General features: G+C 42.8%; 1 protein-coding gene across 7 annotated transcripts in view; it reads right to left on the bottom strand.

Moving 5' to 3' along the window:
- The window catches only part of SNX31 (sorting nexin 31), a 63,694-nt gene that overhangs the window by 16,323 nt on the left and 30,011 nt on the right, over positions 1-17,360 (bottom strand). For 6 of the 7 annotated variants that reach the window (XR_004315134.1, XM_032467771.1, XM_006192817.3 and 3 more), the window contains 4 exons: positions 15,997-16,087; positions 14,767-14,854; positions 11,549-11,618; positions 3,315-3,407 (listed from right to left, as the gene is read on the bottom strand). Coding sequence is in view for 6 of the 7 variants with exons in the window: in XM_032467771.1 (XP_032323662.1) it covers positions 3,315-3,407; positions 11,549-11,618; positions 14,767-14,854; positions 15,997-16,087 (342 nt within the window). In the remaining variant the exon portion in view is untranslated. Of the gene's footprint in view, positions 1-3,314; positions 3,408-11,548; positions 11,619-14,766; positions 14,855-15,996; positions 16,088-16,159; positions 16,224-17,360 lie in introns of all 7 variants that reach the window. The other variant, XM_032467772.1, reaches the window with a different exon arrangement.

Below are 17,360 nucleotides of genomic sequence, written 5' to 3'. Positions count from 1 at the left end.
ACTTGAGGAGGACGAAAATCTCACATCAGGAGGTACCGCCATTCTGACAGCACACACAGAATGGAGTCACAGTGAAAGCACCTTTCTCTTCGGGAGGATATAAATGAAGGCAATGCCCCTTTCACTCTCTGACAACAAGGGCTGCCCAAGTTCATGGTGGGTCCCTGCTCCTGCTACAGTGCTTGGAACAGTGGGAATGAAAATAGTCGACGTGAATGATGAAGGGAGAAACGAGTAGAATGAAATCAAATGAGTAGATAGGATTTTATCTCAGAAGATTATAGCAGCAAAACAAACAAAAAATGTGCCTATAAAATGCTTTTTTTTTTTTTTAAACTAAGCTGAGATCAAGGTAGGAGGGAAGCAGTTCATTTTCACAGGCTGTTGTATATACTGGTGGTGCTGGTTGTCAGAGACAGGGGTTTTGTAAATGGCAATGAGGAGAGAGCAAGAGTGAATCTGCTCTCTTGGTGGGGTTCCACGCCCCAAAGCACCAACGGAACACTTTCATGTGATGTCTAAGGTTTAGCTTTTCCCTCTGCTTATGATGTGACTTAAGAACAGAAGATAGATGCAGTCCACACCCACAGTCCTGGCATCCTGTCCTGTTAATGTCTGTTGAGGACTTGTCATTTTTCTAACAAAGTGGTTATTAACGACTGCATTCAAGTCACCTGATATCAGTTTAATGCCCTCCAGCTTGTTCTTCTAGCCTTCCGCAGGCTCCTGCCTGATGGGGTGAGAGATGTGTGTTCAGAGAAGTGTTCCCACTTTACCACGTGGTTAAGTCAGAAAGAAGACCACGCAGTAACAACCTGCCTCTTTCCCAGTCCTCCCCTGAAGAAGGCAACTTACACCTCTCTTTCAAGAGCTACCTGGGAAATGTGCTGAGACATATGTGGTGAGGGATGGCTGACTCTTGGTACAAGGTGGCAGAAGGATTCCAGGCCACTGTCCCTCCGGCCACACGTCGTACCTGCTCACTGTGCTGCAGCCCATTCATTCAACTGAGGAGCTGCATGAAGCTGCTAGACTTCCTTTTGGGTCAGTGGGAAACATCAGAAATGACAGGTTGTGAGTAAATGCTACCTGGGCAGGGTGGGGACGGGGGCTGGGTGATCTTGCCACAGAGCAGTTTCACGGCTCCTACTACAAAAGTTCTCATTTATTATATAGTATAAATCTTTAATTGTTTATTTTATTATTTAGTAACACAAAAAAATTGTAATAAACCGTTGGCTGCAATGCTCTAAAAGAGATGAAAGTATTTTAAATGAAGTTAAGAAATGACGAGTAAGTAACTTGCTCAAAATGCTTGCTGACATCTGCTATTCAAAGGGGGTGCACTGATACGGATTATATGAAAACTGGAAGACAGAAATCTAAAAGGATTATCTACTTGAAAATCAGTTCCTTTAAAAAGACTGTACCTGAAAAAGATAATTTAACATGTATAACTGCAGAAGATATTTATAAATTTTCGTTCAGATCAGGATTTGGCAAACTGTTCTATAGAGCCACATAGTAAATATTTTCAGTTTTGTGGGCATGTGGTCTCTATTGCAACTACTTACCGCTGCTGCTCCAACACCAAAGCAGCCTTTGACAATAGGCAAATGAATGAGGGTGGCTGTGTGCCAATAAAACTTTATTTATACAAACAGTGGCCCATGGGCCATAGTTAGCCCCTCTCTCTGATTTAGAGCAAATGACTGCTCCTTTCAATTAATTTCACTCATTTGTCAACTCCAAGTTTTCTTGTACATGTACCTAACATAAAGCAATAGTTGTTCGTGTGTTGACTCCATTAGCAGAACGCCACAAACATTTAAATAATGCCGGTTTTATAGCAGTATTCTTAGATGCCTCAAGAGAAAATCATTTAAGATAACTTGAATAATGGTTCCATTTTTTTCAGATGAAAAAAAAAAAAACAACCCACATATACCCTGTCCCAAAGCAGTATATATGAGTCTGACAAACAAGACATATTTTAACAAAAGAAATGGCCTCTACTTCACTGTGTTCTTTTTTCCTTCTCTAGATTTGGCCAACCACTAAAGCACTGAGTTTGAACAACATGCAGAAAAAGTTTATAGGACTAAATCCATGCACTCAAAGTAAAGTTTTCAAAAGACCACTAGTAAAACAGTATGGTAAAAATCATGGGAAATATTCACCATAGAAAATAAAATTTGTTTTGTGGCAAAAATACACATTTTGGCACAGCATAGCATCATAGTTAAAAACAATATTCTTACTAAATTAAGAAGTTTATAGAGCAGAAATGCCCTTAGAATTGGTAACTGTATCCAAAGTAGCAGCAAGATGCTACCCATCAAAATAGAGGCTGTAATTACAGAAATTGACAAATACACAGAGAAGTTGAATTCCAAAATTTCCATGACAAAGCTGTGGTGGAATTCCCAGCAGGGAAATACTAAATTTTGGCAGTATATGCTTTTTCTCCTCCATCTTTTTTTTTTTTTTTTTTTGCAGTTCATCAATAAAATTTTCAAAATATTGCAGACTTTGAAGAATTACTTTCTACATCAACCTAAGTATAAATGAGTCCTCTAAATTTTGTTTGCTTTTTCTTCAAAAATCAATGCTTTAGTGGTGAACATTTGTTAAGTATAAAGAATTGTTTTAAAAAGACAACCCAATGAAGCAAAGGCCATTTCCTCTGCTAAAATATATCTTGTTTGTCAGATTTCATATCCACTGCTTGGAAACAGGGTATGTCAGTTGGTACCATCTTCATGGAAACTTTACAAATGGACATTTAGAAATACATCCTAAAGAATAAAAGAAAATAGAATGTATATTCAAAGACAGGATGCTGGCTGCATGTTCAGGGACCTTCATCCAGGAACCACACCAGATGTTGGGAATACACAGGGTATGTATAAATTAGACTCAGTCCTGGGCCTCATGGCACTCGCTGACAAAGTGATTTATAGCAGCAAATCCTGGAAACAACCTGACTTCCAATAATAGGAAATTGGATAGCTGAATGATAACATAACCATAAAATGGAATAGTCTGTGTCATTAAAAATAACGTTGAGGGTCTACATTAATTAACTTGGCAAAGGACTCACAATATATTGTCTGTATTTTTTAGAATGTTTAAACAGTAAGCCTTTATTAATTTCATAAAAAGGAAAATCAATGAAGGTAGTCTCATTTTTTTTTTAAAAAAGCCCCATTTTTGGTGCTTGAAGGGTTTATAAATTACAGAAACAGCTCAATTCCAATATGTTTCTTTAACTCCCTTCCAAGAGATTTCTCTTGGTGCAATATTTCATTCACCTTTGTTTGGTTGTCTTCTTTCCGGAGAGCTTCTAATTTCTGCTTCTGCTCCTCTGTGGGTTTGGCCCATTCTTTTTCAATGTCCTGTATTGCCTTAAAATAATGTAAGTTGTAAAATTAGCAAACCTAACAGAAATGAATTGATCTGAAAAAAAAAAAACCCACACTTATGTATAAAAGGCTATAAAAACAGACCCAAATGGACATATATAAAGGTCTAGCATGTTAGAAGGATGACTTTTTAAATGAGTTGGATGTGGGAAGCAATTGCTCAATGGTTTGGAGACAACTGGCAGCACTTGGGAAAGAAAATAAAAGTAGCTCTTCCCCTACACCACCCAACCACATCAGCCCAGAGAGGTTCAAGATTCAAATATAAAAACCATAAAAGAACCAGAAGAAAATAAAAGGTGAGTATTTTAATCTGGTTTTGAGATCGGAAATAGCTTTCTAAGATACAAAGGCAAAATGTCATATCAATGAATATATAATTACATAAAAATATAAAAACTTCTGTATGTAAAACCACCAAGAACAAAACTAAGAAGCAAATGGCAAACCAGGGGAAATGAGTGCATCATATGTGGCAAAGAGTTCATCTCATTTAGGTAAAGAAATAGTAAAACTGCAAGCATCCCTATGGACAAAGGGTATGTATCAGCAATTGATAAGAAGGAATTCCAAGTGACAAATAAATATTGAACCTCACTAGTAATCAAAGAATTTTTTTGCCTCCCAACTTGGCAAAGACTAAAAAATATATATAATATTCAGAGTTGGCAAGGGTTTGGAGAAACAGAAAGTTCCACACAGAACTGATGCAACATAAACTGGTACAACTTTTTGGAGGTGATTTGACGATATAAACTTAAAACCGCCTACAGGAATGATAAGCATAGGGGGGTGGGTGTAGCTCAGTGGTAGAGTGCCTGCTTAGCATGCACAAGGTCCTGGGTTCAATCCCCAGTACCTCCACTGAAAAAAAAAAATGCTAAGTATAGATGTGGGGAAAATGTATTGAGAAGGCTATTACTATTGTTGTCTGAAATATTGAGAAATTTTCAGCTATTAATAGTGGCAGGCACACTTATAGTGCTTACTATGTGTCAGGCATTGTTCTAATTACTCTGAAACAAAAGTCGACCCCACTTCCTCCCCCTCTGCTAACTACTGATTTGTTATCTCTATCTATGTGTTTGTTTCTGTTTGATTTAGTTTGGTTTGGTTTGGTTTGGTTCATTTATTTTATTTTATTTATTTATGTATTATTTAATTATTATGTATGATGTAATTTATATTTCAGTAAATCATGCAGCATTTGTCTCTCTCCATCTGACTTATTTTACTCAGCACAATCCCCTTGAGGTCTATCCATGTTGTCACAAATGGCAGGATTTCATCCTTTTTATGGCTGAATAGTACTCCAGCCAAGGAATGCTTGGAGCCACCAGAAGAGGCAAGGAACAGAAACTCCCCTAGCACCATCAGAGGGAACATGGCCCTTGCCAGCACCTTGATGTCAGACTTCTGGCCTAGGGAACTGTGAGAAAATACATTTCTATTATTTTAGCCCCCTCCCTCCCCAAAAAAGTCAGTTATCACAGCCACCCTATGAAACAAGTACTATATGAAATGCCCAAAAATAGGTGATTGAGTTTGGGTACAACCACAATAATAGGTTATGCTATCATTTGAAATTATACAGACTATTTAACAACATGGGAAAAGTCTGTGATGTATTGATACATAAAAAAATGTCAAGTTACAAAATAAGGGCTCAGGAGTAGGTCCTGATTTTTAGAAAACAAAAGAAATATGTAAAACAAAACCCGAAAGACCCTGTGTGCACACTTACGAGTCAAGAAAATGGATGGGCTTATGAATAAAATACAGCACATGAAATAAACACAGCAAAAAAAGTTGAGAGTTTAGATGTGTAATTGATTTAAGATTTGGGGTGACATTTGCTTTTATTTTTGAGTTCTTCCATATTTGTAAATTTTTATAAGATGAAAACAAACGTTACCATTAAAAAAAATTAAAAGGGAAAACATTGTTGGGCCCTGTTTGCTCAGCTTTGGGTAACTGCTACCAGCAAGTGTGTGCACTCTCCACCTCCCTAATGGGCTTCTGGCTTCTGTTCCCTAATCTGCACAGAAGGTTTAAGCAGAACAACACCGGCCTCAAAGGCAGAAATCACCGGGAGACAACTGCCCCCTGGACTGTCCTGAAGCCTCAGGAACTTCTTCTGTGCTCTTCCCTTTTCCTTCTGGAATCCAGCCTCCTTTCCCCTTTTATCCTGCCTGGCCCCAGGGGACGCTCTGAGACTGCTTTCCATCTCATCAGCTGCTAGGCTTAGCCTGCGCTATGCTGACATCATGCTCCAAAAGAGTTCCTCACTAGTCCTCAGTTAAACTGTCAACCCCTCAAAGGAAGACCCTGAGTCCTTTACCTCGGTGCATCCTGTCTGATGCTTTACATACAGCAAACACGCAAATAATTCTTTTCCAGTTATCAGACACTTATATATACCCTAGTCTGAATGTAAGTCTATCTGCTATGTCCCTCAGTGATACAAAGGACAGGGAGGAAGAAAGAAAGAGGAGAAAGAAAACTTGAATAGATTTTTGACATTGTTATTAAGGTTGGGGGACAGGAGATGGGTTGAGAGAGGAGAAGAAAAATAACTTCTATTTGTTGAAAAACTGTTTTAAGATAAATTTCTCATTGATTTTTTAAAAACTATTCTGTGGGTTAGGAACATTTTCCTAACCAGAGAGGTTATGACTTCAAGATGACCCAGTAAGTGGCAAGAGTTGGATTAAACCCAGGTTGGACCCACTCCACCAAACCTTCCTACTATTGCCCAAGACACTGAATTCTACCCCAAGACTTTCTCCTTGTTGCCACCTGATCTCAAAGCTGAACCTAGATGCTATACCAGAAGGGAATCAGCATGGGCACGAAGAACGAAACACCTTTTCTTCCTGAATTCTACCTGATGTTAGAGCTCCATAAGGACTGTTAGAACAGGGCAACGATGTCAAAGAGAAAGCATGGCTAAATCTACACGGTAAACAGCAGTCATGGCGGTAAGGAGGTAGATACTAACCAAAGATACATCATTCGTCATGAGAGGAGCTGGGCCTCTCAAACACAGAAATTTTTGTTGTTGTTGAAGTGTAGTTGATTTACAAGGTTAGTTTCAGGTGTACAGCAAAGTGATTCAGTTATACATATACATACATACATATATATTTTTTCAGTTTCTTCTCCATTACAGCTCATTACAAGAAACTGAATACAGTTCCCTGTGCTACACAGCACGTCGTTGCTGTTCATCTGTTTTATATATAGTAATGTATGTCTGCTAATCCCAAACTCCTATTTATCCCTCCCTCCCCCTTTCCCACCTGGTAACTGCAGTTTGTCTTCTATGTCCGTGAGTCTCCTAGTTTGCAAATAAAATTTGTATCTTTTTTTTTTCAGATTCCACATGTAAGCAACTTACTTCCACATATCCGACTTATTTCACAGAATATGATAACAGATTTAAAAGTCCTACAGGAGAGGTAACATAACTATTTTAGTTTCACTCCCTTCAAAAACATTTGACCCTGATTATGACTTCACAAGTCATCACTCAAATATATTATATACAGCCCCTCACTCCAGACAATGAGAGAGTGAAGTTTAGACAAATGTCTCTACTTAGTTATATGGTTCCCCGAAGACTGGCTGATGCAGACTCACTCAGAACCTAATTTTTTAAATTGCATGAAATCACATAAGTCATGGTTTTCATGAGCTTCAATCACACATACTCTAGTGCCCTCTGCAGAGGCTACAGTGGTGAGAAATGGAGAGCATATGCCTTTTTAAACAAGGCATCGGCCACTCGGCTCTGAGCAGTTGAGGCCGTGAGCAGAGCAAGGCCAGGGATGTGTGAGTAGAGGATGCTTTGTACAAGGGCCCTGGGCCATTGGGGTGTTAGGAGGCTACTGGTCAGCTCATGCTCCCTTCCCAAGCCACAGGCCCTGATGCAGGACTGGGCCTGCCTGGAGGAAGGGGCACCTTTTTCTAATTTGTACAAAGTTATCATATGGGCCAGTGGTGGCCCTGTTGAAATGTAGGCTCAGAATTGACTGAGCCTTCAAAATTTTTTTAGAAAATCTAGAAACTTATACTTTTATAGGCAATCTTCCATTTTGTTTAGTGTCACTCAAATTTTTAAAAAGAAGAAGGAAACACTCATGAAAACCATGACTTAATTTGATTTCATGCAATTTAAAAAATTAGGTTCTGAGTGAATCTGCATTGTGGGAGCCCCCTTGGCTCCTGGGACTTCACTGAGCACACCTGCTCTAGAAAAATCGAGTGTAGCCCTTAGCAGTTCATTACGATGGCACTGTTATTTATCAGAAGAGCTCATCAGAACTTTTTGCATTATCTTTTTTAAAGGGTGATTGCTTCTCACTCATTCATGTACCCTAAGCTCCCAGGACACAGTCTCTGCCCTCGGTCATCCAGAGTCTAGTTAGGGGACACAGGTGTGTGAACCAGTATTCACAGCACTGGGTGGGAAGCACCACAACAGCAGGCACAACAAAACACCACGGAGCAGAGACGGGGAAGGCATTTTCTTTTTGTAGAAGCCAAGGAAGGCTTCCCAAAGGAGGCAACAATTGTGGGGCCCCCTTTTGATTTCTCAGGACCTCTAGTCAAATTCAAGGAATAATAATGGCCCAGGTTACTATGACATCAATGACAATTTTTGGAAGACTTTGCCAGGCAAAGAGCTAAGGTTTGAATAATAGTCAATTAAAGCTGGAAGAAAACTTAGGGAGTGTTAGTTTAGTCTCGTCGCTTCACAGGGAGACATTGTAGTTCTAGTGCCAGAAGGAAGACGGGATTGGCCTGAGGTCACACAGAGAGAAAGCCAGTGACAGGGCAAGGGACAGAGTGCATTTCTGAAACTACAATTCAGTGTGCTTTCCACGAAGTCATCTTTCCCCAGCTTTAAGCTGTGATGGCTCCTACTTTACAACTCCTTAATGAAGACAGATAAAAATCATATTTGATGCTGGTAGTTCCTAGCTTTCCCCACCATGTATCTCTGGAAGCCATACCACAGGAACAATATTAGAATTAGGTGATGCAGTCCCAATCAAGGATGCGATAGTAAATAAAAAAACAGATGCCATTAATAATGTATCATATCAGCAAGGATACCTCAGCACTGAGCCTCAGTAAACACTTAGAATGGTAAATTGTGTTCCAACTCATGTAATAGGGGTATAAGTACATGGAACGTGACTATGCATGGATCAAAGTAAGATCTGAAATGAGTTCAAAGCTATACTCTAGCCATAAAAATATGATCATGAACATTAAACAGTTAATAAGTGATATTTTGATTTGCCTTCTTTGAAGTTAGAATAGTTTTGTGGAAATTATTTACTAGTTGGTCTTGGTCTCTTAAAAAGTCACCTAAGGAGGAATGGGTATTAAGGTTGTGACTCCTCCTGTGACATCCTGGCTGCTGGGGTCTGCTGTGTCTGCTCAGTCACGCACCCAGGTTCTCTGCGTGGTGCTGAAAAAGCCAAGGTCCCTGCAGGGGGCTGGTGGTCTGGTGGGGGAGATGCATACACAGCTGATACTCTATTTTGTCAAACTGAAGATACCACTGATTTTTCTGATACCCTGATTTTGTGTGACATGAAGGAAAAACACTGTCAATTAAATTGACACAGTGCCACGTGGCCAACCTATGTGGTACGTGAGCTGCTCACACCAGTCTCTCCCTGTTGATAATTGCTTTCATTTCTTCTGAGGCACTTGGTGATTTCTCTCACCGTCTGTGGCACTGCTCAGCCCATGTTAGGTAGTCTTTTCCCCTAATCTTAGTATCATACAGAGCAGTTTCCTCTCTCTGGGAACATAAAGCACTTGGTTGTTGCTTTGCAAGAAAATACAGAACATGGAACTGTAGTCATTTTTCCAAAGATGAACTTTAGCTTTTCCAGTATATAAGGGAACTGTCAGTCTTTGCCTTTCTGTGTGATCAATAACTCCCATTCCATGAAGAATCATAGTGTAAATTTTTGGAAGTAACTTTATATGATAATTAGATTCAACATATGTATCAACAACACACATAATCCAACTAAAGGGAAAACAGTATGAATAGCTATGTATCAGTTAGCTATTGCTGTGTAACAAACCACTCCAAAAATGACAACTTGCTTAAAACAATGCCATTAAAGCAATGCAACTGCTTAAGACAAAAACAAAAGTCCCCTAAAGAAGTATGTGCTTTTCCTCTTCTCTGCTCTTTGGTAAGTCAAAGCATCAAAATCTACCCCTTTACCTTTTTGCTATCCCCGAAGTACTGAGGGAGGTTCTATTAATGTTTCCTTGTCCCCTTGCAAAGCTCATCAAAAGTGATATCTGACCCTACATTTCTCCCCTCTCTTCAATTCTACCTCCTTAGTTTACAAAAAGCTACAGAGTATAGCAGCTTAGAACCACACCACGTAAAAGCCACCTGCAAATAAGTATCATTAAATCCCTTTTCTAAACCCTCTGTGTCTCAGCCTACTCAGTTCTTTGTCAGCAAACTTCATTTCTTCTTCTTAAAAATGTAGGTGGTACCAACTGCCTGACAGTTATTATAAAGCTTAAATGAAACAATGTATTTAAAATAATTAGTACAATGCCAGACCCATCACAAGGCTTAATGCCAAGATCATGCCAGGAATAGTTCTAGCTTCTGGAGATACCACAGTGAGCAAATTCCTGAATTTCATGGAGAAATCATTCTAGTAGGGAGAGAGACAGTAAACAAAAATTTGAAAATACACGTATACACACACACAAGTAATATACACGTATACAGAGTGAAAGGGCGGAAAAGCTAAGGGGAAAATAAAGCAAGTGCATCAGAACTTGGGGTTTAGTCTGAGGGAACGGAGAACCCTGGGAGGGCTTGAACAGGCAGGGAATTCAACCCACCACTCTGCTTAAAAGAAGTTTCCAAACCGCCAGAACTGTCAAGCCAGGACTCGGAAAAGATCAGACCTCCAAAGATGCTGACTCGTGCTGGTGACCGCTGGGGAGGAGCTGGGGAAGTGGGAGGAGCTGGCACAGGGGTAACCAGTGGTGCATCACGGAGGCAGCATCTGCTGACCAGCCCAGACTGAGCAGAACTTTCACCATGTGAGTCAGGAAAGGAAAGGCAGCCAAACTCAAAATTTACTTTTTTGGAGGTTGAGAGGCAGGGAGTAAGGCAGGACCGACTGCATAATTTGCAGGATCTAGTGCAAAATGAAACTGTGAGATCACTTGTTAAAAAAAGTAGTGAGAATTTCAAGATAGGACAGCAGAGCAGTAAACAAGCCTGGGGCCCTTCTGAGCAAGGGGGGTACGGGCAGCGGGTGGGGACCATGTGCAGCCTCACAGGTCACTTGCCCAGGAGGCTGGCCCTGGGGGCACGTATGCAACCTGTTGGCTCAGGGAAAAAGAAAATTATGCTAAAGTGAGATTTAGGGACCATGTATGACTTTAAATGATCGGGGGTATCCTTTCCAGGCTCATGTAAATTAGTCTAGATGACGTGTCAACTGCCAATTCAGAGAGAGTCTTAAAATGGAGGTAGAAGAGAGACACAAGGTGCTACTGTCTAGCACAGGAACTATATTCAATATCTTGTAGTGGCCTATAATGAAAAAGAATATGAAAAGGAATATATATATATATATAACTGAATCACTATGCTGTACACCAGAAATTAACATAGCATTGTAAATTGACTATATTTCAATTAAAAAAAATACAACATGGAGGTAGAACTCTTTCCCTTCCAAACTTTACTTTTGTTAAATTTTTAATTAATTTTTTTACTGTGGTAAAATATACATAACATTTATCATTTGAACTGTCTGGAGGTGTACAATTCGGTGGCACTAAAAATACTGACAGTGTTGTGTAACCATCACGGCTCTCCACACCTAAAATTGTCTCTCCATCCCCAGCAAAAATTCTGTACCCATTAAAACAATCACTCCTCCCCTCCCGCCAGCCCCTGGTAACCTCTATTCTAGTTCCCACCTCTATGCATTTGCCTCTTCTAGGTCTGCAGGTAGAATTCTTAACTGCCACGCACATTCTCTAATGGTTTCAAACCCAAATGGCCGATAAGATACTATGTTCTAGCAGCCCCTGGCTACCCTCACCTGCATGTAGATCAGATCTATAGCCACTCTGCAGTCCATCAGCCTGGAGTCGAGGGATGGGTCCAGGTACCTGCACGATTCCAGAGCATTCGGTTAATTCATGACACGGCTAAGGGAGCATATGCTCCCTGAAGTGGTGGCCCTGGATGCTTTGAACCAAGGCCCCTCTTTCTAACAAAGCCACAGCCTTCTGCTTGCCTGGTCTTCAGTTGTACCTCCACCTCTTCTGTTTCCTATTGTCGTTATACCGTAAGCTTGCCTGGCTGGCTCTGAGAGTAGACATGCAAAAATAAATGAGTTGATAAAGCTTTAAAGGAAGGGTCTGCCTCCCTGTTCACACTCAGCCCCACTGTTGGTCGTCAAGTTTTGACATCCTTTCCCTACCAGCAATCCCTGGCACAGCCATCTGCCCAGCACTCACAGCCATGCTGCCGCCCTGTGCATGGCCACCTCATCTCTGGCCTGAGCTGCTCTTGTGACCTCACCAGACTTTCTGCCTTGGTTATGTTCCCTCGATCCCTGGCTCCACATTCTAACTGGAGTGGTCTTTCCCCAGTAACCTTTCAGACTCTCCTGGTCCCAGGAGTTAGAGCATTTATCCTGCTCACTTCCAAGGCCCTTTATGGAAGACCCCACCTTCATTTCCAATTCCATCTCTGACCTGTCTCCCCTCCCTCTACTCCACATTCCCACTGTGTTTTCTCTCCTCTCCCACCACCTGGAGGACGGCTCCCTTCACCAACATCTTTCCCTGATTCCTCCTCCTCTCCCCCAAGCCTCATCCTCATGTCCCCTCATCAGGCCCCTCCTCCCCAAGGCTATGTGAGCAACCCATCCCCTGTGCTTCCTCAGCGCTCTGAGTTTGTCCCGATCACTGTCTGATCGAGCTGATCTTGACAGCAGGTGTGAAGACCCCTGAGTCCAGCGGCTGGGCCCTATTCAGACTCCTGTCTCTGGACCTTGGCCAAGTGACCTGCAAGTAGCAGGGCTTTGTGTCTGTCTAACAGACCCAGAATCACCGGGATGAACTGAAGTTTACGGTTACCAGATGAGCACAGCAGCTTGCTAAGAACTGACAGACTCCATCAGGAAAGGGTGCATCCGGACTGGCCTGTAACCAGTCTGAAGGCACAGGTGAGCAGGACCCCCACACTCAGCAGTGTGGGGGAGTAGACCGATGGGACTGGCATAGACTAGGAAAAGGATGAAGATGTTGCTCGAAGCTCAACGTCGTCCTAGGGTGGAGAAGCAGCTGAAGCATTCCTACCTATATTCCATTTAGCGATGTTACCCCTGCACCCCAGGGGCCTGGTGTGGCTGCGAATAGCAACCATTGCACCAGAGTTGGAGAGCACCCAGACCCATCCCAGGCTGGGGCTCTGAGAGGCCAGGGCAGGTGCTCTCTGGTCTGGAAGGAACTATACTGTCTTTGGAGAGATGCACCAGGGAAGTCACACACAGAGAAAAGTCCCTGAAACTCCAAACAGGGCTCACCTGCCGGGAATCCCACAGCTCGCAGCAGTCGAGCTGCTCTCCCTGCTCCCACCTGCTAAGTCCTCACTCTGGACAGAGGACCAGGCAACTGTATGATCTGCCTCCAGACTCTCCCTTCCCAGTGACCTGACCCTCAGCTCTAACAGCTGAAGTAGGACCCCATTTCCTCCCGGTTCCCATGAGCAAAGGCAATGTGCCCAGATCCGAGATGTGGGCTTGTGATGGGGCAGACATTTTATCTCACATTTATGATCTAGAATTTATCTGCTTACTGAAGATGCAGGCAAAGCCCAATTTCTAATTCAAGCTTCAAGGAGACGGACAAAATCCTCATCTTTCCTTTGATTTCAAGCTCTCTGGAGAGTTCATGGACAAAACAGTCCAAGCCCCAGGGATTTGTTGTTGTTGTTGTTACTCTTATCATCATTATCATCATCAATATAACAAAAAATGACCAAGATTCATTGGACATATAGGATTACTTCATTTAACTCTCACTATAATCCTATGAGATACTCTACTATTATATTATTCCCATTTTACAGATAAAGAAACTGAGGCTTAGAGAGCTTGAATAACTTGGCTAAAGTTATTTAGCTAAACCCAGAGAACACTGGAACTTAGATTCACATACTCAGATCCAGGATAACTGTGCTTCCTTAAGCAGCTTCCAGAAGAACAGCTACTCTCTAGACTCTCAGACAGAACTGCATCCTTTTCCCCTTCTCGGGGCTCCAGGCCACAGATTTTGACCACTTCTCAGAACACTTTTGAACAGCAGTATATGAACTTCTAGCCTTGCTGGGAATCTCCTTCCAAAATTCAAAACGATAGCCTGGAGCTCTAAGGTATCACAAGGTCAAGATAACTCCTGTTCCCCAATTTCAAAATGCCTTTCTTTAAAGTGCCTATTTTTAGATTACTGAATAACTGGGCCAGAAGAGCATGAATAGCGAAGTAATCTAATACGGCCACGGTAATAAACACTGGGGAATTATAGCTTATAGGATGATGAGGGTGGGTTGGGCTGGGGGAGTGTCCTGCTTCTCATTGGTATTTTGTCTGTCTGCTCTCCACGGGACCCCTTGTTTCTGGGGGAAACAAAAGTAATTTCTGCAAAACTACTACAGATTTTTTTCATAGATTGCATCCTATTGATCTAGGAAGCTAGGGCTGCTCTGGTATATAAGCGTGTATTGTTGGAATCCTTTAGGAATGGAAGCCAAACACACAAAGTGCAATTTCACTGTGAATTGGCTGAGTTCACTCTTTGCCCACAGGGAATACTACAGCTCAACAGATAAATAGACTTGCTTGTCATCATCAACAAATCCCTTCAATTAAATACAGTCGGTAATCTATTCCCAAGCCGACCCACAGCCTGCAGTTCCTCCCCGTCACCTGCCCCAATCCCCGGCTTCCCTGCCCCCGGCTCTTGTTTTTCAGTCCTTACCTTCATGGCTGCCGTCCTCACAATATCCGTCAGGTTTTTACTCGAGACCAGTGAAAGTCACCCTCCACATCCTGTTCTTCAGGACGAATGTTCTGGTAGACTCCCTGCCCTGCCCTTCTCTTCTTCATTGCTTTCCTCCTAACCTTGCCCCAGCCCCTGAGCCCCTTCCAGCTGTCAGACTGCGAGCTGGATGTGGTGAGACTCGGACAAGTTCCCATCAGCAAGGGAAGCTATCCTGAGGTAGCTTCTGCCACGACAAATGCTTACTCACCACTTCCTGAGTCCAATCCCGCAGTTTTCCACTTCGGAACTTCGGAGGCTAACGTAAGGGAGTTCAAAGTCCACCAATTTTTTCATGACTGGACAAAGTGGAAGAAGAGTCTTACTGGTTGAAACTGCACAAATAGCTTACACACAGTGCTTTAAAATGATGAAATAAAGTATTACCATTGGAAAGAATAAAATCACAATAATAATGCTCTTTTGCCTTTGGATATAATTTTTAACTTTCTGAGGTTCATTCAAAAAATAAGTAGCATTTGATCCTCACAAAAGACCAGTACCTTCTTCCATTTCCACTTCGCTACAGATGAAGAAACTGAGGTTCAGAGAGGTCCAGTGCCTTACCAGCACACCACAGCTCCTGGTGGCCAAGCTGATACCCAAACCCCTTAACTTCTACCTTAGAATCACCCCCCACAGCTTTTGAGGACATATGTAAACTACTTGGAGATAACTGATACCATTTTACAACTAAAAAAAACTTGTAATATGTAGAAATGCACTGCAGAGAAAAGCAACAGTGGAATATTACCACTCACGGTCTCCTTACATCTTTTTTTTTTTTTTTTGAGAATCTAAGAACTTAATTATAGCATCCACATATTAAAGCAAATATTCTTATTTGAAGTACAGACAGTTTACAATGTTGTGTCAACTTTGGGTGCGCAGCACAAGGCCTGGGTCAGACACAGACATGAGTACACTCCTTTTCATTTTCTCCCCCTCTACAGGCCCCCACAAGATACCGGATATAGTTCCCTGTAAAGCAAATAATCCATAACAAGAAGCTATGATGGTGTCACAGGATGGACTGATGCCTGGAGTCCAGCGCTCCATTCACAAGGGGCTGGTGGCATGGCTGGTGGTCACAGCCAGGGTGCAGGGATAAAAGTGCACCGGACAGCAGGCCTGGGGCTGGGGGAGGCACGAGAGCAAGTGTAGTTACTGGAAAGAACTGATGTCTTGCTCCTGACCGTGCTGCCTCTCTGGAGCTGCTCACCCCCAGCCCACCCTGAACACAGGCAAAACCTCCCACTCCCAAATGTCTGGTCCAGGGGCCGAGAGCCAGAGTAGGACCAACACACTGAGGAGCTCCTCTGGGGGGTGGCTGTCCCCTCAGCCATGACCCCGCATTTCCCAGCTAAGCGCATATCTGCCCACCTGCCCGTGTCTGCCCATCCCGTCTCAGGCTGCCCTGTATCCCTTCCTCTCTCCTTACCGGATAGCTTGCCCTCCTTGCAAAACTGAATGAGAAATAGGCCAAAGAAGCCCAGCAGCTCCCGACATAGTCCAACTTTGTGTGACACCACCTTCAACCAAGGATCAGAAAGAGGAGGGTAAAGTTAGGCATGTCTGGTGTGATGTGCAGGGTTTGAACTTGCCTGTAAACAGCAGTAAAAAGAGCTTTAAGGAGCTCGTGGACATTAGAAGAAATCCTTTCTGAATCTAAAAATAGTACACACTCATTTTAGAAAATTTAGGAAAAGAAAAAAACAGTGAAGAAAATAAAAGTCATCCCCCCCTTCCCCCGCCCCCCGCCTGCCCTGCAATGAACATGAAATGGCTCAGCCGAGACTGGTTTGTCCCATCTCCCATGCGGACGCAGCTCCCAGGTCGTTTGGTCTTTACTGTCCACTGGGGGGCAGCAGCCATTCTCCATGCACATCAGTCCTTCTGTAATATCTGGTCCTGGAGTCCACACTCCAACTGGTCTTCCCACAAGGGCTGGATCACTGGATATTGGGGAAGCGGATGTTCCTCACTGCTGGGCTGCCATATACAAGTATACAGGCCCCTGTCTGCCTGTGACACCCCTGGACTACCTCTCTCTGATGTCTGCTGTGATGGTCAAGGTCTAATTTCTGTGGTCTTTGCTCAGATCCCAGGCATGGGCTGCCCTCATTTCACATTCCTCTTTGACCTTCATGTCAAATGGCTTTCATTTCAACACCAATGATTTAATTTTCACTAACTGGTCCTGAGACCATAACCTTGTAACATTTCACATCCATTCACCCTCCCTTAGCAGGGACGTCCTTGCTTGCATAGACTTGCTTCCCTCTCCACCCTGCCAGCCCACTACCCTTGAGGCTGGGCTCCTGGGTGATTTCTTTGCATGCCTCATCTGAGTTCGCTGGGTCACCTCTGTAACGCTCAAGGGTCCACCGGTACGGCTCTGTGAGTGACCTGACCCTTTAACCACAGCTCCAAGCTCTCAAGGTGACAGTGCTATAAATGCCAGGCTCAAAAGGGTACTTTTCTTGTCAGAGATCTGCAAATCATAAGACAGTTTGATTGGCTGAGGGTATGAGTGAGTGTTCTCGGTACAGCTCTGAACATAAAGAAGAGCCTGGGAACTTTTCACAACTTTTACTCAGTGTTGATCCCCATTCGCCTTCTTTCTACCTCACTCACTTCCCCATGCCCTTGCAAAAAACAACCACCACCAAACAAACCAAAACACTGAGCTCGGCTGTGCAAGGGGCTGAGTGTGCTCCAGTGGTAACAGATTGCACAGACATCTTTCCCTACAGTAAATACGACCCATGTCCACCCTGGATGCTTTTTAGAAAGATCATTCTA

Source organism: Camelus ferus, chromosome 25 (assembly GCF_009834535.1).
Source record: "Camelus ferus isolate YT-003-E chromosome 25, BCGSAC_Cfer_1.0, whole genome shotgun sequence".
NCBI classification, from domain to species: domain Eukaryota; kingdom Metazoa; phylum Chordata; class Mammalia; order Artiodactyla; family Camelidae; genus Camelus; species Camelus ferus.
This window is presented reverse-complemented; position numbering and strand designations above follow the sequence as displayed.